This window comes from Echinops telfairi, unplaced genomic scaffold, assembly GCF_000313985.2.
Source record: "Echinops telfairi isolate 266 unplaced genomic scaffold, ASM31398v2 ScPeMD7_7400;HRSCAF=8409, whole genome shotgun sequence".
NCBI classification, from domain to species: Eukaryota; Metazoa; Chordata; class Mammalia; order Afrosoricida; family Tenrecidae; genus Echinops; species Echinops telfairi.
The window spans coordinates 39,888,377-39,911,612 of record NW_022111300.1 but is presented as its reverse complement, the minus strand read 5'-3'; the positions used below and the strand labels follow the sequence as shown (position 1 = coordinate 39,911,612).

Genomic DNA, 23,236 nt, shown 5'->3' with positions numbered 1-23,236 from the left:
AACACCTGGTTAACAACTTAATGCTAAACCAGGCTCCAGCTCCGTAACAGGCCCCACCTGGCAATAAGACTTTGCGAGGAACCAGCATGCAGTTGATCGTGCATACTCATTTCCATATTTATGCATGTCACCTTAGTGACGATGCGCTCCTACACCTTAGAGCTTTCCCTTTCAGACCTTCTGGAGGAGTGAGAACACTCAGGAGTGGAAGAGTGTGGCTGGTCCCTGGAGTCAATGGAGTCCCAGTGCTAGGGACTCGACCGGGCCATTTCTGGTTATAATAAGTGGGTAGCTCTAAATATTGGCAATGCCTTGAATTCTTGTCAATTTTTATATAGAAATTAAATAACTACAAGAAATGAGCTCACTTTCACACACACACACACACACACACACACACACACACACACACACACACACACACCTGCCAAGTTAATTCTGACTCCAAGAAACCTTATAGGACAGACTGGAACTACCCTGTGGGTTTTGGAGACTGTAATGCTTGACAGCAGTAGAAAGCCTCCCTCTCTCTCCCTTCTAACAGCTGGTGGCTTCCATCTCCCAACCTGGCCATTAGACCACCAGGATTCCTAGTCAGAAGGATCGAAATAAGAATTTATGAGGAACCACCTTTGGGTGACTGATGAGTAGAAGAGAACTGCTCAGGTGATTGATCTTTGAAGACTCAGCCATAGGGAGTTGAGTGATAGAGAAAGGTGGCCCCGGCAGCCACTGAAGGACAGACTCCTAGTTTGTGGCTTGACCCCAGGGAGCTAAAAAGAGGGGTGCATAGAGATGGGGTGGTAGGTCAGATGTGCAAGAAATAGTACAGACTCTGAATCCATGCTGGCACCTGTCCCTGGGTGGGTTCACTCTGGGTGGGGAGAGGTGTCGTGCCAGGTGAACAGCTTTTGGTAAAGTGAAGGCTCGATCCAGGTCCACATGGGAATTGAATTCATGCTGATCCTTGCAGGGCAGTTAGTGATAAAAGTGGAATTTTCCCACCTTACCCCTTTAATAGTGCAGTTAGTTTCACAGCCAAAGTTGCAACAGACTACCTGAATGTTTCATGACAGTATCTATGGATTCAGAAACCAAACAAGTATTAAGAGAAGGAGGAGGAAAAAGGGAAAATGTCACCTTTGTGGAAGATCAAGACTGATAATAAATTTCTTTGGGCAATCTAGAAAGATTGGTTTTCTCCCATGATCAGGCAAAAAAGAGTGAAGTCCCATCATGCCTCGGTGTAGTATACACTGGACAATGAGCTGAAAGAATGGTCTCTTGAAGCCACCCAGGGCCACCTCTGAAGGTCGGCTTGATGGTCTGTTTTGGAAAGGACACCCCTTTAAAAACTCCGTGGAGTGGTTCTACGTTGAACCCAGGGGGTCGTCCTGGATCTGACTCGCAGGTAGCTAACAGCAGAAAAAGATCATTGAAACTTAAGAAGAAACTTCAATGGATGGGCCATCCTTGGCACATTTCCAGGAATCTCAGCCAGGCCCAATGAGCTCCGGCTCTCAAGAGCAAATTTATATCAAATAAACCTCTTGGCAGATATCACTCTTCCCCACCCCCAGAGCTGAGACTTTTGGCAATGTTATTTCTTCCTTTCTCTGGTTGCTCTCACCGTTCCATTCATTTGGTTGCAACAAACTACCAGAACAGAAGTGTCCATAGAGAGTAAGAGAGAAACAAATGATTTGGGGGGAATTTTTCATTTGAAAGCCTTCTGGGAAGTGAAAGGCCTCTGTTGACGCTTGAGTTTGCTGGTTTTCATATCTAATTGTGAGTCAGGGACCCAGGTAGATGAAAATGGGGACACCATACATCTGCATTCAGCTGAGTTACACCATATGAAAGTAAGGGAGGTATTTGGGGACACTGTTTGGATCTATTTAGGGTAACTGGCTATATGAGCTGTAGACTCTCATAAGGAATCTATAGAACATGAGAGTTGGTAGACTAGGGCCAAGAGCTATGCAAATGCTGGGGGAGGTTGAGGGCGCAGCTGACACATGCTGGTTCAAATAGATCCTTTATCTGAGAATAAATAGATTATTTCAAACCTAAGTCCTATAAAACTTCTTTATTTAGGATAAGATAATGAGACATAGCAGGCTTATAGTTTGATCACTTTAAACAACTAGAGGGAAATTCATTGACTGCAAACTGCTTAGTGCTTTTCATATGTATGGAGAAATGTCAACTGTTTGAAGTAGAATTGGAATATAGTCAAGGCAAGAAACGGAGTGAGATCAAAAGACAAGCTGATGAAATAGAGAAGAGCTTGGTAAAAGGGGAAAGGGAATTACAAGAAAATTAAAAATTCAATCAGAGAAAAAAAATCTCTTTTCTCAGAGCCCTGATAGTACTGTAGATTAGATAGATGCCAGAGCGCTAACCTCAAGGTCAGTACTTCAAGCTCTTCAGCTTCTCAGTGGGAAAAAGGAGAAGCGGTGTGCTCCTGCTCAGAAATTCCATGTAGGGTTGTCATGAGTTTGAATCAATTTGATATTAGTGGATATGGTTCTCATTGTGTGTTTGTTTGAGGAAGTAAAAAGACAGTACCTTTTACAACCATTAGAACCGATGATGTGGATGACCTCCCTGAGAGAAAGCAAAGGAGGTTTTAAGAAAGAGAGGAATTTCCGGGGAAGAATGAGGCAGAGAAACGATAGAATGAGCAGTAGTGCTGCTACTGAAGAGTTGCAGTAAACCTTTCAAAGCTGTCAGAATCAATGGAACAAATAAGTAATCAATTAACTGCTTTGATGCTCCCCTTTCATTCAGACTTATTAAATTCACCAACATGCATATTGATGTAGTGTACCACTCTCTTGCATTATAGCATATAGTATTTGACATGGAGAGTATTTGACTCACTGGTTTCTCGAAAGCTCTTCCCATAAAAGTGTTTGCAGTGGTGGGAGGAGCTAGTGAAGCCTCTAAGTTTCTCCTTTGCAGGACAGACACCAGCAATCCATGTCATCTTTTTCCAAATTACCTGTTGCCCATGGAGAGCATCAGGAGTCTTCCATGAGGGCACAACGTTCTCTTGTAAGAGACACTTATATCAATTGACTATGATACTGCAGTATGTCTGATATAAACGAGACTGTGATGAATGAGTTGTTTCTATTCCATGCGTGTCAATCTTCTATCTTGCTGTTACATGTTTATCTATGTTAGAAATATTAGAGTAAATACCAGCATTTATAGAAAACAGCTCCGAATTTGCTTGTCTGAATATCTTTAATAATATCCACCCTCCCCTCTGATCCAATGGAATCATTATAAATGAAAGAAAATGGGAAGGAGTAGATGCCCATTGAGGATTCCTGGTGGTGTAGTGGTGACGCATTGAGCTGGGATCCATATGGTCCACAGTTCAAAACCACTCGCATCTTCATAGGAGAAAGATGGGGTTTTCCATTCCTGTAAGCACTTACAGTCTCAGAAGCCCACAGAGGTCACTCTGAGTCACCATTGATTCAATGGCAGTGAGTTGGTTTTTTTTTTTTAGATGCCCTTTAAAGTTCCCATTGGCCTATCACCTGTGAAGCAATAACTTATTGAATAGTTCTCTGCTAGCTTAGAAGAGTTAATAAAACTTGAATCAATAGATGAATTTCTCAAAAAGAATACATTGCATTCCCAAATTAATCTTTTAATACTTATAGCCACTGTGAATAATACTTATAGTCCCAGAGTGTACAAATGGAGCAGACACTTGGTAGTTAATTGAAAGTTAGCTGTTCAAATCTACCCAGGAGCACCGTTGAAGAAAGGCTTAGTAATTTCCAAAATCAGCAACTGGAAACCAGGAACCTAGACTTACTTTGACATACGATGAGGAGGAGTCAGTTTGATGGCAGTCCAGGTAGAAAAAGGATGGTTGGAAACTGACTCATGGTTTGCTGTTGAGACTGTGAGACTTAACGTATTTCATTTATTTCATGTGGGTGTGTTGAAATGGGAACAAAGATAATGATCTATATCTATCTATATTTATAGAGATATATAGATATATGTTGACTCCTGAGAATACAACTCAAATTAATATTTCTGTTGGCTGACAATGTTGAATTCTATGTAATTCTTGTGATCCTGAAAACCTCTGCCCTCTGCCCCCCCTCCATCTTTTTGAGTCCTGGAAAGTGGCAGACCAAGATGGCATTGGAATTCCCCTTTGTGGGACTACACTGTGGGCTGGCTTCCACTGGGCCCTAGGCCAGTTTTGCTCCTCGCTGTTCCTCTTACAGAACCCAAGGAGAATATGTTTCAACCCCCTGAAGAATTAATTCAGTGTGATCAATATACTTCATGGAATAACCTCTCCCAAAGACCTTTAATACCTCTGTCTCTTTCTAGTAGTTTCCTGTAGCTTTTTATATCCATTCCTGCCCAGTTCCTTCAGTGGAGTGGGGCACTCAGATCCGCTCCAGTTTCTCTTTCCACCATCACTAAGCCCATGCCCTTCCTCCTTCACCTGATTCTGTCCTACTCATCCTTGCCTCTGTCAACAGGGTCCAGTGCATTGTGGGGCTTGGCCAAGTGCGGGCCTGATGGCTTAGGAAGTGCTCCCAGGAGAAACCACCAGGAGGAGGAGGAGGAGAGGAGGAGAGAAGGAAGGGGAGTCAAAAGCCCACTACCACGGAGTCCATTGTGAGTCCTAGTGATCCTATAGGGCCGAGTAGAACTGCCTCTTGGGGTGTCTGAGGCTATAAATCTTTATTGGAGCAGGAAGACTTAGCTTTTACCTTCAGAGCAGCGGAAACCCATTATACCACCGGGGTAATGGATGGATCTCCACCTACTAGAGCAGTGGCTCTCCACCTTCCTGGTGCCGTGACCCTTTCAGTTTCCTCATGTTGTGGTGATCCCCCAACCATAAGATTATTTTTGTTGCTACTTCATCGCTGTCATTTTTCTACTGTTATGGTTTCTACCATTATGAATCGTCATGTAAATATCTGATACGCCAGATGTATTTTCATTGTTACAAATTGAACATCATTAAACATAAAGCGTAGTGATTAATCACAAAACAATAAAGAATGATATATTGTGAAATATTTATGTTTTCCAATGGTCTTAGGCGACCCCTGTGAAAGGGTTGTTCAACCCCCAAAGGGGCCGCGACCCACAGGTTGAGGACCGCTGCTCTCAAGGGAGTCACGTGAGAGTACAACACCAAATGAAGCTCCAGAGAGTCATTCTGGCTCCATGGTGAAGGAGACTCAGAAGAGAAATCAGATCATACTTCAGAATTACCTCAATTGACTAGTCATTGGTTAAAGATTCACCTGGCATTTCTGGCTCCTACACCCAGGCTTGCCAACAACCCCTGTCCATCTGAGGAAGTCCTTGACCAGCACCAATGGTTCAGAACTGGACTACTGGCCTGGGCCGGCATTTCCAACTCACATCGGTGCCTGAGAAGGCAGGCCAGACAATGTGCTTTTGGAAGCTCAGCCTCAAAATCCCTATGAAACAGTTCTTTTCTGCACAGATGGGGTGGCCATGGGTCAGAACTCATTCAATAGGTACCTAACAACCACGATGACATTGGCTGTTGGGGAATTCCTGGGTGATGCAAACGGTTATGCGCTCAAATATGAACCCATACAATGGTGCTTGGGACCCACTGAGAAGTGCATGGAGGAAGGTCTAGAGACTTGCCTCCAAAAGTTCACAGCCATGGACATCTCTGCTGGTTGTGGTTCTCCTTTGCTGCCCGTGAGGGGTTGCCCTGAATGAGACTTGACGACTGGTTATTGTTCCTGTTGGCTGCTAAGACAGTCCCCTGGGGAGGAGCACACCAATGGTGTAAGAATTGGCAGAGCACAGGCGGACTCGGCCACAGAGGCCAACCAATCCATAGAAGCCAGCCTGTGTCCTAGGGCAGGTGTGCATCTGGAACTGGATTGGCATGGTGATCAGGAACATTTCACGGTGGGCGTTTAACATGTACACAAAGAGAGAGCGTTGTATCAAAACTTTATTTATTAAACAAAAAAATGCACCATTGGAATAACATTTCTATAAAAAATGAATATGAGACTGTTCTACAGTGATTACAAAACCCCATTTTTCCTCGTGTGGTAGTATACAAGATCGAGTGTAGAAACAGTCATTGTTTTAAACTGTAAGCAAGTTCCCTTTCTCATAGAACAAGATTTACACTTAAATATTGCAATCACTAGTCTAATTTGGTTAACAATGCTAGAATCTGACAATTTAAAGAAACTCTTTGTAGCACAAAACACCTTTTTTTTTTTAAGGTGTTTTGTAACAACCAGAAAAGTCTCTCTTTCCACTAAGGCTAGTTAAAGCTGTAGTATACCCATTTCTACCAAATAAACGTATCACTACCAACTATAACAAGTTGCCTTCATTGCAAAGCCCTTTGAGAGAATGAGTAGCAGTGATCTGCAAAATGCCATCAGGGTGTTTTCGGTTTGGTGTTACTGGGTTTGTAGGACCCGGGAAGGGAGAAGGCGGTGGCAGTGAAGCAGGAAGGCTTTGCCTGAATGCATCCCCATTCTCAACAATGGACACTTCGCCTGCAAAGGCGGCCCTCAGAGCTCTGGAACACTGCAGCTTTAACCGCCGAATCTAGATTCCCAACCGGATAACCCTTTTATTTTTATCATAAATTATCCCCAAAGAAGCCATTCTAAATAATAAATTAAATATTACTTATAAAAAGTACACCCCGTACCCACCCGCCCATTCCCCACACAAGCTGGCAATTTGCAAAGTTCCGGATTGCCAGGTTTCCCTACCGTAATAAAAAAACCGCATTTCTCCTTCTCAACATTCCTTCCTTGCATCTGAAAACACACGTTCAGCACACAGTGGATCCCTCACGTGTGATACCTTGTAGAGTGTTGGCGTTGCTCTCCAACCAACAGAAAAGATCATGGGATGACAATGTACAAAGGCTCTCTATTGAGAGCAAGGGGACAAATCCTTCAGAGAGTGCAACTGGAAGTCAGCCAAGAGAACATTCTCCGATGGTGGCCGCGGAGATCAGAAGTCATATCCATTTGCTTCTAAGGGCACAGTGTTAGCTTTCCTAGATAACCTCACTGACCAGGGAATAAGCAGACCTTTCTTTTCAGAACCAATACTTGGGGGAATCAGATTTCCAGAAAGCAAAGTGTACTGAGACACGAATGTGTATTTAAAAAAAAATACAAAACATATAATGGAATGAAATAACATTAAACACCTATGGTTTTCCCAAGGATCCAATTTAGTTAAAACGTTAGAAGCAAGTGCAATGATGTTCTGTGCAATATGGCAATCATTGATGAAAGTCACTAGAGATCTACAATTGATGAATAGAGTGTTGCTTGGAGAGTATTTTATTTTATTTTTAAAGCAGTGCAGATTTGATTGTGTGGCTCATTTTGAAGCTCTAGAAAGTTCTGGGCTCTAATTGGTATGAGCTCTAAAGTGATGTGGGCTCTACACCCTGGGGTTTCAAAAAGTTCCTTTTTCCATGAGCTTTTCCAAGTCCACTTGCATGTGTCTATGGTGAAAAGTGGGCAAGAATCCCAACCTCTGGTCTTCTGGATGACATTTGGTTGCATGAAATGGACAAGTCACTGGGCTTCGTATCTATTTTACAGGGCATATGATTTTGCTTCCTTGAGGCTCACTTAGCATTCGCCGTGGTTTTATTTTCCTTCCTTATATGGACTAGAGATGAACATTCCAAAATGACAATAAATTACAAGTTGGCATATAATTTTACATGAGCGGTTAAGATAATGCCTTTAGAAATAACTGGAATTATAGCCCAGCTGTCAAATCTGGGACCCTCTGGTGCATTTGAAGAAGACATTACAGTGGTTTATATAAGCAAAGTTAACCATGGGATCAAAAGGGTGTAAGAACAGGCTGCGATAGCTTCCAGAAAGACCTATACGGAGAGATTCTTTATTGGGCAAGTCAAGGAGAATCAAATTTTCCAGTTTCTGCATGTTGTCTGGAAAGTCATGCTACATGCTGGCCATTTCTCCTGGATGCATGTGGGTTGCAATGGTCTAGTCCCCAATGGTGGGTTTGACTTGTCTTGTTTTGTTTCAGAATCAGGAGACCGAACATGAATCTATTTTGGACAATTGTTTGTTTGAAGAGATCAACTGGTGTATCCTTTCCCTAACTCACTCACTGCTATTGAGTTGATGCTGACTCACAGTGACCCTATAGGACAGGGTAGAACTGCTCCTGTGAGTTTCTGAGACTGTAACTTTTTACAGGAGTGGAAAGCCCCATTTTACTCCTGTGGAGCAGCTGGGGGGACTTCGAACTGCTGACCTTGCAGTTAGCACCCAACTTGTAACTCACTATACTACCAGAGCTCTTATCCCCTAAGAGGAAGCCTTAATAAATATATTTTAAACCACTAGCTTGATATGTTTTCTTCATATTTTTCAATGCAGTATGTATTTTTAAATTTTCAAACGTGAAATCACATTATTTAAATGTTCCAGAAGCATATGGCTGTATTGTGTGATGAGGTTTCAATGACTGGTTTCTTATTGAATATAAATCACTAATAAATATTTAATTTGGAGCTATACACCTACTGCTCACTTACCTACTATATCATTATATGACTTTTCCTATGTACTGCAATAGTAAAAAAACAAACAAAAACCTACTGTTGTCCTATTTTGCACATGAACAATGCACATCTGGTAGTAACAGAAGCCAAGGTGTAAAATGAGAATCACACTGGCTGTGGTTAAAGTTATGTGTCAACTTGGCTAGGCCATGATTCTCAGTGGTTTAGCAGTGATGGACCGATGTGGCAGTTAGGTGATGATGTAATCATCTTCCGAATTGTGATCTGCTAAGGTCATTCTTTATTTTCATATATGGCTGCTCTTTACATAAGGGTGCAGCCCTTGGAACTGAGCCATGCTAATAAGTGAGGAGTGGGTATAATATCATTCAAATATCTTATATATTTTTAGCAGTCTGCAGGCTTTATGTTTAGTAAAGGGTGGGATTTCCAAAATAAACAAAAGACAGATTGTCCCCATCAGCATGAAAACTAAAAGGAAACATACTGAACTCTGAAGAAGTCGGTAAGGCAGAGTCAGAGTTGGAGCAAAACAATATCCACAAATGAACCTTTGTCAGGAGCTCAGGGGACTAGGAACGTTAAGAGCACCCAGGTGAGCCGTTGGCCTCACTGGTGACCCATTCTGGGCAGGGGGCAGCGGAATTGCGCAGGAGGTATGAAATCAAGGAATGCACATGGAAATCCTCAGGCAAAGCACTCAAAGGCCTCTGGAGTGTATTTAAATGGATTCTCCTACTCACAATGAAACTGGGCCACAGCGGTATTGACAACTAGGGAAATAAGCCATTGCATTTGTTACATGGAATCCTTGTGTGTGACCATGGTTAATGCTAGACTGCTAAAGGAGCTGTTGGCTACCCAGAGGCACCTCAAAAGAAAAGCCTGCTGATCTACTCCCCCAAAACCAGCCATCAAAAACACCACGGAGCCCAGTTCTCCTGTGACCCATGGGATTCATCCCATGGCACCTGGCTTGGCTTAATGAAGAAAGTTTCAAGAACACGTGGCAGAAATACGATGCTCACTAAGAGCAATTACATTACAAGCTGTGGAAGCCAGAACCTGCGCAAGGTGCTAACCTGTCTGAGAAGGTTAACTTAAATCTTTTTGTTCACTGAATGAATGATTTAAAAAAAAAAAGATGGTGAGACCGTGCCTCTCAAAGACAGAAAACTTGCAAGACTCAGAAACACCAGCAGTTCTGGCTCTCACAGTTGTCACTGTCACTGCATTTTTAAAAGCCTATTTTAGATGTTTTGTTGCTAAAGGTCATTCACCTTTAGGTTGCGAAAGGTCATTCACCTTTTGTTAATAAAGGTCATTCAACTTTTGTTGCTAAAGGTCATTCAACTACCAGGGTCTAGATTTGTGAAAATGCTAGTGCTCTTGATGGTCCTCCCCAAGAATGAAGGGGCGACTGAAACCATGAACATGAAGGCTTGCGGTCCATTCCTAACTGAGCGTAGGACCACCCATGGGGTGGGGGGTGCGGTTTGAATGACTTCACACAACATTCCTCTCTCTTGAGTGTTAAGAAGGAAGGCCGTTCTGGGGCCTCCTGAAGGTGATGCCCACCTGATACACAGTTTCTCTTTGATGTAATAGATTGTGTCTACAGGATTCCGTATTATGGTAGCCACTGTCTTATTCCAGGGTCAGTGGGGCGTGGTTTCCCTAAGTGCCCAGTTGCTGAACAAAGGCCATCTGCCTCAGAGCTCTTCAAAGAGACTTCCAGAAAGTCTTGGTGAATTGAACGCACACTCCTGTTGAAGGAATAACTTCACAAATGGACCAGACTTTCTAATGAACCATTTGAACAAGCCCTCTCTTTGACATCAGATTTCCTTCCCGACATAAAACTGTAAAAAAATAATCTGAATTATTACTTCTGTTACAGTGCCATTTTGCTCAAAATATTTCATTCAGGGATTCAAATATAATTACCCACCTAATAAAAGGAGCTATTAGGTTGTAAAGATCCGATCCTTTCTAGGCTCTTTTAAAATTATGACCTAGTCAAGCTTGAAATCAAAGGCAGAGCTGAAAGGAATACCTCAGCTGAAACTCTCTTAGTGGGTTTTCAAGTCGCCTTAACTGATAAATATGCAAACTAGCTCCCTTTTGGCGACTCTGCTGCATAAACAGGGATTAACTCCCAATGCAGCTGAAAATTCAGAAACTAAATGGGTGTGCACAAAAAAATGTTCTGAATCTCAGCGTGTTCCAAGCCTGGCAAGGACAGTTGAAAATCCTAGCCTGCTTGGAAAAGTCATCACTGGGTTTACCATGGCGCGTGCCTGTCAAGTGGTCCCTTCCCCTCTGCTCCTCCCTGAACCTGACATTGGCAAGGGCTAGCCAGCTCGATTGGCAACATGGCCCAATAGTTGTCACTTGCCCATGCTGCGCTGTGTAAGCCTGGGGGGGGGGGGGGGGAGGCCTGCTGGCAGAATCGGCATCCCTTTAGAGAAACTAGAGTTGGAAACTCATTGCCACTTTCCTTCCCTTCCTAGGGGTCTGCTTTCAAAGAATGCCATTTCCACCATCAAGGACAGAGATTCTTGGCCTGGAGGCTATGTTATTTGGGAAACTGGCCACCTCCACCCAGGCTGACTGCCAACGGGGGCTCAAGGAGGGAATTCTTCTGGCCAGCCTCAGCTCCAGGCTCCAGAGGAAGATAGCCATGGGGAAGCTTGGAAATGTCATCACAGTGTGGGACGGACGGCACAGAAGCCACCCAAATCGAAAAGCATTCCATTACAAGCTTAAGCACATAATTACCGTGTGTCTGAGAAGATTGCATATTGTGTTCTCTTTCCGGACATGCACAGGTGCTGACAGGAGACCACAAGTTGCAGCTTTTTGGCGTCCCTTGTTTTCCACACTTAAATGTTACCTAAGGGCGGGTTTCCAAAGACTTGCTAAAATGGGTGAAACTGACAGCTCCTTGCTACTACCCACCACTTGTGCAAGACTAAGGATGGGGTTCCAGGACCCAGGTGCTGGCTGCCTTTTGCTGATTTATTTATGTTTTGTGCTGTCAGCGAAAACATCCGATCCTTTGGTGCTATGTAGTGAGAAAATGCCTATGGGGGCTTTGTATGTGGAAGTGGTAAGCTAAGTAGCGAGCCTACGGATATGCCAGGGTATGACACAGGCTTAAATAATGCACTAGCATTTTGTATGACAAGACCTATACAGAGCGGAAAGGACAAGCCTCAACAGAGTCAAGCATAGGCATTCACTGGGACAGCTTGGTCACTGCAGTGGCACAGACCCGGAACTATTCTAGCAGCTTCAGGCCTGCCACTGCACTGAGTTCAGGTTGGGACCCTGGCGTCACCACTTAACCAGTCCTGACACCTGTGGAAGGAGGGATGTTCATTTCTTCTGAATTCCTTCTGAGTTGATCTTCCTTAACAGAGTGGTCCTGGTAAATGGCCTGTACACGGGTGAGAGTTCTTGGACACAGGTGTGCTGCTTATGGGTAATTGGTACGCTGCAAAGTTCCCGGAAAATCCACCTCATCAATTCTGCAATATGTGTTAAAAGGCTGAGCCTGTGATGGCGTTAAGTTGCTTCATTAGCCCTTCCAAACTTGCCATTTGCTCACTCAAATCATCCTGTTCATACACCTGGTGAGAGAAAAACAAAGTCAAGCATCAGTACAGGTGAATATTGAGACAGTCCTTTCAGGAAGGCAGGTGCCAGGGCTGGTTGGTCTACGCTGTTGGCATGCCCAAGCCTCTCAACAAGCCCCAGGAACTCAGAATATATTGAGTGAATGAAGATGCTGATCATCAAAGAGGGGGTGGGAGTGACTGCTTATGGTTTCAGGGTTTCATCCCTTGAACAAGAAAGAAAAGGGGGATTTCCAGTCCAAAAGATCCCGTTTCAAATCAAGTTCCTTCATCACTACCTGGGAGTGCCTGGGAGTGCCATGGTCTTTGCTTTGGCCAGTATAAAGTCTGGGGGTTATGACTTTAGTTTGTATGTAGAACCAGTATTCACATCCCAAACTTTTTAAGGAGGCCTCAAAATATTTTCCACATTGGTCTTTGAGCTTGGTGGGAGGCACTGCATTCTCAGGGGGATATCACGGTTAATTGACGTAACAGAGTTCACAAAGATAAGGTACTACATCCTACTTGGTGAGTGGACTTGGGTCTAAAACGCTTGCGAGTGGCCATCTGAGTTGGTCTGTCCGTGTCTGGAGTAAAGAAGAGTGAAGACAATCAAAGGCACAAGGAAACAGTCCAAAGGACAAATGGATCCTGTGAACCCCAGCCTCTACCACTCTGAGACCAGAAGAATTAGATGGTACCCAACTACTATTTTGAACAGCTGTAAAAGGGATCACAATCAAAGGTTTGCATTAGAATCAGAACAAAATGTGGAACACAATTAAAAATAAATTTTTAAAAGACAGGGAGTACTGGTCTGATAGAGATTGGTGGGACCCCTCAGACTGTGGCCATTAATCACACTTCAGGCCTAAAATTGAACTCACTCCTGTGGCTTAATTTTCAGCCAAATACTGGCTAGGTCACCCAAGTAAACAATAACACCAGAGAGGTAAACAGTCCATGGAAGAGTGAACCACACAAGATGAAAAGAGCAGTATGTTCCCAGGGATAAAACTCTGACGGTAGAAAGGAAGGAGGGATGGAAATGATAAACACAGGGAGGAAGTAGGAAGACTGTTGTTACATTGTATAGATTACGATCAATGGAATGGAACAAAATGTATACTAATTGTTGAATGAAAACTCAATGTGCTTCATATTTATCTAAAAGTGGAGTTTTTAAAAATAGCAGCTCTCAAAAAACATTTTCTGAATCCCTTTTAATTCATTCTCTGAAAAGTGTATTTTTTTTTCTTCTTTTTTCCTATATTTTCCTAAATTGCCTAGTTTTCGTTTCTTTCCTCGGGAGATAACTTTTTCTCTCAGAAAACACGGCTCATGCTCACCTCGTCTTTGCTAACTAAAGTCGACACTTGACTAGGACAGGTTTGCGCGCCACAGATCCACTGAGACGTGGATCCCTTGAACATTCGTGTGTCACCGTTCCTCAGTGATTATGTTCTGCAGGTAAAAGTGAACTCTGGGAAAAGTTCCTGCATGCTTTCTGTCGTGTTTAGTGCCGTGGCATAAATCAAGAAGTACACCAGGGAACACATGTGAGGTGCCACGAGTGATACGGAACGTGCTCCCAAGAAGCAGAGATAAGTGATAGAATGACAAAAAGACGTTGAATCATACTGCAGAATATAGCTATCTGATACGTAATAAAAAAATTAAGTGTAACTATATAGCCTTAATTTTCTGTAGGCCAAGGTACTTCATTCTATTACACCATATATAGATACACACACAAACACATATCTGTGCATACATACATATACATGCACCTGTGTGTACATATACATGTAACTATATATAAAATATATGTACACACTGCATTTTATATTAAACCCACATTTTTTAACTGTGCCACCCCTCTCTCATTAGTTCCCTGTGCATCTCAGACACATGTGCACCTTATTTATTTGTGTTATACTTGAAAAATAAAAGTATCGAGTTGCTACTTTCCATCAGGTTGGCGCTGACTCATGGTGGCCTGACATATCACCGAGTGACATGTTGTCCAGTCTGCACCATCTAGAGTCCATTCTTGGGGCTACTGTGTGAGCAGTCTCACTGAGAGTGGCCCTCCTTTCCTTTGGCCGTCTGCTTTACAAAACAGGATGCCATCCTGGACTAGCCATTGGCCTTTCCTGGAGGAAAGTCAGTGAGCAGGAGCCTCCCCATGTGCACTTTTAAGTGAATACACCTCCACACATACACAAATAATACATCATATTATTTACATATGTATACCCTATAGAGTACATATAAACTCCATACACATGTCATGTATGTAAACGCTATATTTCTCTCTATACAAGCCTTATGGGATTTTAGGAGCAGCAAAAATAAGATCTGATCTTTGATATCACTTAACCTCTATTTGAAGCACTGGTCACAATCAAACACTTGGCAGTTTTTGTGTCTTGAAGACTACCTGAAAGTACCCACTAAATTGCTCATTTAACTAAGTCTCTATATAAATGTTTCCCTCGATGATTTTTCTCTTAGTATTTGATTGCGGAAAAAACCCCAACAACAATGAAACAGTGAGCAGGATGGCGATGGCTGGGGGTTAACTGAGAGTGCTCGCAGGCGGAGACTGCATCATGCCCCAGCAGCACGTGCTTCAACGTCCATGCTACCATGTAGATTTCAAGGCTGCTCTTACATTGGCTGGGTCCTCTGCTGGTTTGTGGCTCTCCTCAGACACTTCAGGGGCTGTTGGCACAGACACAGGAAGCAGAGGGGATCTAGCCTTGCCAGCCAAACCAAGAGAGGCTGTTTTCACATGAGTCTTGGGAAGAGTAGGCCCTGAAATAGAAGACGGGGCTGTTAAAAGTGAAATCTAAAACATTGCAGAGAACAATCTCAAGCGTGTAAGCAAAATACAGCGACTGGCATTGATTTTAGGTTACTGTTCATTCTGTAGCCAAGAGATGAATTCTGACACAATGAATGGACTTGTTTTATGTCTACTGAATGGTAGACAGATTCTGATTAGGCCTCTCCAGATGAAGCTCAACTCGTCATATGCAATTTCAAGTGGATTCCAAATCACACTGTGAATGGCTGTCTGGGAGCCCTGGACTTTTCATCATGCCTTATAAAGTGTCAGGCAACCTCATTTGGTGCCAGTCTCAGCTTTGGATGAGAGAGCCCCACAATAAACCACCTAAATAAAGCCCAAATTGTGTAACAGGAGCAGGAGACATTTATGGAGGTAGACAAGATGGCCACGGTAGTTTCCCAATCAGTATGAGATGCAGTGAAACAATGTCCCTCTTGCCAGAATCTCATTCCTAATTCTCTCTCACATTAAAAAAACTAAAAGCAAAACCAAAAATAAGTGATATAATTCTGAAATGATCAGGATTGCTTTCGTCAAGAAAAGAAATTCTATCGCTTATGAAAATCACTAGGAATACACTTGAGTTTCTACCAGTTGGCATTTCTGTCTACTATAAATACTAGCTACCTTTTGTTCTTAATTAAATTTCATTTAATGCTATTATTATTTAATTGAGGAGTGAACAGCTTAGTTTAATATCCATGCAATTTTATTGTGAAGAATAACCCTTTTAAGTATTCCCACCCCCCATTTACAGATGAGGATGCCAGAAGAGAGAAATTAAGTGTGTCCAAGTTCATACATTTAGCAATGAACAAGCACAGGTATGAGTTTACATGAAGATCGATCTCCCTCCTGAACTGGATGAATTATTTGTTATTATCAATGTGTTAATTGAACCCACCCGATTGAAATGAGGGTTTTGAGGAAGCAATGGAAAGGAACATGCAGTCTCATTCAAATACTGTATGAAAATTGGGGTTAGAAACTATTAATTGCATCTCGCAATTGTGTTTTATTTCAAGGCCAAAACAAAACTCTAAGAAACTTCACCATTGACTTAAATAGATTTTCTCAATGTTAACTTATTTTATCCCTATGTTATTTAAAGCATAAAGAGTCATAAAGTTCATATAGTTCAGATGTTGTGCTTTAAAACCAGAAGAATTTTGAAATGAAATGTTCACAGTCCTATGCAATTAGAATAAATTGAATTAGCATTATTAATTAAATGTGATGGAGGTGGTGCTGGGCTGAAATGAAATCACCACAAGAGTCAAGTTCCTCTGGCTAAGCCACGGATCATTTCAAGTCAGTTGTGCATGCTTAATTTTCACCATCAATTTTCCACTGCTGAAAGACAGGCAAACCTTCACCTTTAAGACGCTCTGAAGCCAGCTGGTCTTCCCTGGGTGTGAACCAACCATTTAAGTATTACGACCACCTCTATCCTTCTCTCTCTACCCTCTGATTATAAACACAGTGCCCCAGGTGCCCACTTTGTTGTAAACTTGATTACAATGAGGCACTGGGACACCGGGCAGCGAGAGGCCATCAGTCAGCCTTCCAGATGATACAGGATGTGCAAGTCCTAGTAATGTCTTAGGCTCTTAGGTCATTACCCTAAATCAAGGGGCAAACTTTTAAACGAATTCTCATAAAGGATTGGTGACCGTTGACAAGGTGACCTGAGCTCATTGCCTTGGAAAACTCCCGTTCCCCTCTGCAGTCATTTATGATGGGCACACCGCGTTGGTTGCCCTCTTTCTATTATGATTTGCAGATATGGACCCAATGTTGGGCAAGTGTATCGATGCCATTGTTCTAATAGCACGTATTCACTTCATGTCTTTGTTTCATATGTTGGTAATTTTCATAGTATTTCAAGCGTTTGTATAATGCTACTGCACACTCAATAGATTACAGTATAGTGTAAGCATAACTTTTATATGCACTTGGAAATTTAAAAAAATTGGGTGACTTGCTTGACTGAACTGGTCTAGGACCAACCTGCAAAATCACACATTTAGGCATGCCTATTTGTATTTATTTCTTGGTTATAATTTTAATGTAGGCACCCTCGAAGTTAAAATGGAATAGATTTTTTTTATTTTTAATTGTCAACAAAATATTTCCTTAACACATTCATTATATTTGAAGTAATACTTCAAATAAATTCAATTTAATATAACTGTCTACAGAGAATGGCATGAGAACAAATAAGTGATGATGATGAAGTCATTCAAGTAGAGCCTGTACTGTTTTATATGAAGAAACTTAAGAGAATAAAGATTCTTTGAAAATTTCCCATTATCTAGGTCCCTAATACTTATTTTGCTACAGATAATTTTCAGCTGTTTGGCCTGCAGTGACACTGAATCCTTGGGCGTGGCCTACAGTGCTCCTTGTAAGAATATATTTTGAGGGCGTATTTTCTGCCTCACATCCTAAATATGTGTGTAGCACAGTATATTCTATTGTGTCTACCACCCGTGTCACCATCAGACAGAGAAGTATGTCATCAAAAGTACCCTAACCCAAGCCCACATGAAACAATTGCTTTTCCCTGTGTCCAGGAACTGGTTCTACATGCAGAACCTACTGAATGTTGACCATGTATATGACCTCCCATTTACAAAAGAAACAGGAGGCCTTGTCTTGGCTCAAAGGACACCCAGAGTGCGTAAAGCTCAGTGACTGCCTTATTCTGGAGTGCTGTTCATGGAACCACAGACATTGAGATGCTGGAAGATTGAGAGCTCATCTGGGACCTCCCCCTTTATTTACTGAAGAGGACTCTGAGGTACCTAGAAACCAAAACATCAAAGTAGAATTAATTTCAATAAAACTCCAGGACAGGAGAAGAACGTGAAGTCTCCCAGAATACTTTATGCAAAGGGCTTGACTGGTGCAGTTTATAACTTTAAATATTCTCTCTCTCTCTCTCTCTCTCTCTCTCTTTCTTCTCTCCTCTCTCCTCTCCTTTGCATGAGACAGAAACTAAGGAAACTACTTTGAGGGAAGTTTCCCAGGAGTGATTTATCAACAGCCAAATGAACAACCGTGGTCTTAAAATTGCCCTTCAGGAAAATGGAACAAACGCTTTCAAGCAAAGAATTCCATCAAAAGATCCTGGGCTGGAAAGTGACTACCCCCACTGCTGGGTGTGTGTTAACTCTGTCCCGACCACAGGTCTGCTTGTGTCCATCCATAATTTTCTACTTGGGACCTCAGACATATGAAGACCTACATGTAGAGGAAGCCTAGATTCCCATGAGATTTGGTAAACCAGTAGTTTTTTCCCTTCATGAATGTACTCATAGATCACCACACGTAACTTGCTTCTGTCAGGCTTGTCTAGACAGCATCCCTATTCGTCCACAGGGCCGTGAGACATGCCTCTGATCCTTTGTCTCTTTACTAAGCTCCTGATAAACTCTGCCTACCTCTTTAGCACCATGCACACTATGCGCAAATATGAACTAACCAGCATTATGGCATGGCTTATGCTGAAGGGATAAAATAGCTGCGTCTGCTGACATTTGAATTCCTGAGTGATGCCTGGGAATGTGGTTCCATCTGAAGGGGTCACTGGGAACCAATGTGTTGACTCTCACCTGCTGACAGATTGCTTCTGTTGGAGACTATTTTTCCTGAGCTAACACCCCACCTCCACCACACACGCATCAGATCGCCTCTTCTTGATTTCCAATGACAGATGGAGTTAGAACCTCGCTTTCTACACATCCTCAGAGACTAACTAGCTGGCCTCTTCCATGCGGCTGTTAGAAACCCGTTGACAAGCCAGTTGTGTTATCTCAGTGCTGGCTCACCCACCCTGGATCGCTGGTCATCTGGGTCATAATAGTCTTAGCGATACCTTCTGCTATGTCCCCCAAAGGAGGGAGAGCCACCACTAGACCTCCCCCCGACACCCAGCGCCCCGATAGCATTAATGGAAACAGTCGCAATCAGAGTAGGCTTTTAGGTGTTGTGTTCTTTGATGTCAACACCTGATAGAAGAGTTTGACAGTGTTTCCTACTTTGGTCTATCTGAGTCGGAGCCTGCACAGAGGGTGAACATGAATACTGTGAACAGAACTCCCGTGGGCTCTGTCAGATCCATGTATCCATGCAAAAGAAAAGTGGGACATAGGCGAAGAGAATGCTTTCCAGGACTCCCAGCCGCTAATTTACTGTCATTTTATATTGGCAGTCAAGACACTCTGAATCGTCTCAAATATGAACAGTGGCTCTGAACGTAATTTTGAAATCTGACATTATCTGGGTGGTGGGGGTGAGCAAACCTCGAAGTCGTGGGAAGTGAGAGGAGAAATTGGAAAGCCTCTGCTCGACTTAAAGACAAAGCTTTGAGGGAGGAGGGACGCCAATTCTGAAGACCAAGATGCTGACCATGACAAGATTATTTTTAAACCCATGTATTATTTTTTTTACCAGTATTTCAAAATGAGTCTGGTCTATACAATAAGTCGGCAGACTTAGTGGGGTGTTCAAATAAATATTCAAGTGAAAACTGAATATTTAGGACAGGTCCCAGCCTGGGATTTAAGACACACAGTTTTGCTCAGTTCGGTCATTGACTTAACAGCACATGTCTTACGATCTTAGGTGTCTATCTGTCTATATGTGTTAAGTAATTAAATCTCTAAGATTAGTTAAACTGTAAAAATACCCAAAGAGGAAGAATATAGCTATTCTACTTGACTTGACTTTATATTTGAGCTTCTTTTATATTCTTAAGATTTAGAAAGCATTAGCTAATTCACTGGTACAAATGAATTCTAAGACCTGTCCAGCAGGTGAATACTTAATTCACAAATTACAATAATTAGATTCTTACATAGTTGCTTTTTAGAAGAGATATATTATCTTGTATTGAAATTATAAATTGAAATCACAAAATAATTAAATTCCTTTTAATTTCAGCTAACAGTTTAACTAAAACTGAGTATTATTAAGTTACTATCCATTTACATTATCCATGAATAATTATACATTTAAATTTACAAATGTCCAATCAAAAACCACTGTAGAGTTCACCCTACCCCAGGTGCACGTTGGAGAAGTGTTTCAGACCACCTTAGGTGGAATACTTGATGTTAATGCGCTCAATAAATGGTATTGCACTGCTGTATCATTAATGAAGTGAGCTTCACTTTGGTTTTAATGTGACTCTCCTCAGCAGGACCCACTCAGGGGGAGCTATAACGGAGGCCGAGGCTCTGAGCTGGGTCAGCAGTGTGCATCAGATACAGAGGTGCAGCCTCAGCAGGAATTTACAGTTTTAAGCTTTATTTTCACAGTACCGCTATTAAACATTTCATTTGCTCATTAGGTGCATAATATATGACTACCAGCTGCAGATTCCTGCTAGCATCTCCCTGTAGAAAGTTCTCCCAAGTAAAGTGATTCTTGGGGAGAAACGTCAGATAAAGCTGCAGCCGGAATAGAGCGAAGAGATTCACCTGGGGCAAATCAAAAGTCGATGCATGTCATGAGTTGATGCCAATATTAATGTTCACCTTCTCCCTAATGGTGCCTCGCACCTACCTCATTCTCCAGCCTTCCCCCATGGAAAATCAAGCTCTCCTGGTGGATAGTCAAGATGCTGGCTGTTATGGATTGATTTATGTTTCCCTCCAAGTGAGGGTGAAGTCCTCACCACTCTGCCCAGACATACGATGCTGTTTGGATGTGTGGCTTTGCCTGTGTGGCAGCCTAACCCTTTTACCTACTGCCTGGTGTCTTATTAAAAAGGAAACCGGACAGAAAGATGGATGCATAAAGGGGAAAGAAATACCGAGGACACCAGGCAGCTATGTGGAGCTAGAAGGAATCCTTCTCAAGAGTCAACACACTGATTTGGCCTTTTCCAAAGGCAGAAGGAGAAGCACGTCTGCTCATGGAAGCTACTCACTTGTGGTATGTTTCATGACAGCAGCACACGGCAACTAAGACACTGAGCTTCCCTTCTTCACTTTGTCTCTGATTCACTTCATGAAGCCACACCCATGCAACTAAAATATATATGGACCAAAATATCAGCTTATTGCATATGTATTGCGAACTTACTGCCCTGCGCCTAGGTTGTGCATGGGTTTATCGTGTGATCATGTACCACGGGGCTTAGAAAAGTGTGCAGAAGAATTCCATTATCTTCCAATTCCATTCTACTCCAAACTTTTTGAAGCCGCCTCATATATGTCACATATTCAAGGAGCTTTGATGACTGTAGGAGAAATTGGATGTGTATAAATCCACACTTTCTATCTTAATTCATGGTCATAAAATATGGAGTAAAAACGTGGTACCTGGGTGTGCCTAGATGCAATTGTCTCCATCGTCCTGTAAGTTAGCTAATTTTAAACATATATGATTCGAATAGATCTTTCAGCACTTAGTGTACAAGGTGAACTATATTTTCAGTGTGAAATGTAAATGGAATTTAGGAGGAGGAATGGTAAATGCAATTTACAAAGAGGAAAAGTGGGCTCTTCTCCAAAGTTTCTTATTTTGCCTCAAACATAAGGAACACAGGACATTGGTCTACTTGGGAACGAATGACTATGCCCCCTTTCTCTCCTTTCCTATCCCTGCTTGCAGAAGGAGGATTAATATGAGTCACAATGAAATGGAGTTTATTAGGACTCCTCTCTCTGGGTGACAGATTGCAATCTATGTTCTGAAAGTTACTCCTCAACCTCTTAGCCTAACTTGTGTTCAGATATAATTTGCCTCCAACTCTCTGGCTTTGAGTTTTCAAAGGTCTGCATCTCTTAAGCACACCAGGCATGGCCTGATCCTGGCAGGACACGCTGTTCCAGCACACAGCTTGTGAGTCCCAGTCCTTCAGGCAGCCTGGGAGGACCAAGCTTCCCAACTCCTTCTCACTAGTTCTTCTAGGGCTCCCTAATTCTCTAGAAGCTTTGATCCCCAATTAGTAATCAGCACCATGTTTCTATTATTTCCCCAGTACAAAAATACAACGAAACACCTTTGTCCATCTTCTCTTCTATGTGCTTTAAAAGCATACCTTATTGCTCATGTTTTAGACCTGGGAGGGAACATAAGAGAATTTCTTAAATCCATTCAGCTGGCAAATGGGGTTTGATTCCAAGACTTCTGTTATTATTGAATCACAGATTAATTCTGAGACAAGGATAAAAACAGGGTTTGGCTTAATGGAAATGGGCAATCAAAATTAAGTGGGAGAAGGAACGAGAGCGACAGTGCAGGGTGATGGTAGTGGGTGATGGAAAAGAGGTAGAAAGAAAAAAAAAGGAAAATTGCTATGAGTATATCCGTGCTCTCTTCTCTACCTTGATTCCAACTAGGTTTGTTTCAATCTTAGTGTTGAACCAATGCAATGCAAACAGAACAGCACCACTGGCCTAGGAACTTCTGACTTAAAAAAAAAAAGTCCATGTTTTTAAAGTTTAATTTGGTTCTATACAACAAAGGGTGACAGTTGCCTTCAAATATCTTTCATCTTTTTGCAGTCTATTTTTCCCTCTTGAGGTATATGTTTACAAGATAAATCATAGAAAAGACAGTGTAAGAGATGCTTCAAGAGCAAAGGGCTTGCTTTTACCAATCCACCTGGGTAAGAGCGATATTTTTGCTTCCTAGGAATCTCTCAGATCTAGTGCTGACATCTGTTCCAGATTGTCCTTCTTATTGTGTAATTTAATGTGCAATTTAAGTTCCCGATTGAAATTTCTCTAGTAGCCCCAATTATGAATAAATACTAGCTCTACCTATTGGTATTTGTAGTCCTACAACATTGCAAATCAGAATCTAAGTCCCATATTCATTTATTGCATCCAGAGGAACCTAAGAGTGATTGCAAAGAGAAACATTTCCAGAACATTCAGTGGAAGAAAGGATCCACTGTGTAGAAATATGAGTTAACTGTGGAAATCCATGAAAAGCAGTTTCTACACAAGAGAGGTGTTTATTTTTCACTTTATAATGGGTGAGGGATAATCTCATAGAGGAGTTAAAGGAACCTCAGATTGATATATAGTTATTCCATAAAGGGACTTCTTGGGAATGACTGAAAAAGCGACAGCTTAGATCCCTTCATGGGCAGAAACATTGTCTAATTTGTTTTCTTTTGTGGAAACCCCC

The 23,236-nt window shown here is 42.2% G+C and overlaps 1 protein-coding gene across 1 annotated transcript in view; it reads right to left on the bottom strand.

Annotated features, from left to right (window-relative positions):
- Positions 1-11,309: 11,309 nt before the first annotated feature.
- Positions 11,310-23,236, bottom strand: part of LOC101652384 (netrin receptor DCC) — a 363,431-nt gene continuing 351,504 nt past the window's right edge. The window contains exons 20-21 of the mRNA XM_045296053.1: positions 14,906-15,048; positions 11,310-12,240 (exon numbers count right to left, since the gene is read on the bottom strand). Of these exons, the coding sequence (XP_045151988.1) occupies positions 12,151-12,240; positions 14,906-15,048 (233 nt within the window). The 3' untranslated portion in view covers positions 11,310-12,150. The remainder of the gene's footprint in view (positions 12,241-14,905; positions 15,049-23,236) is intronic.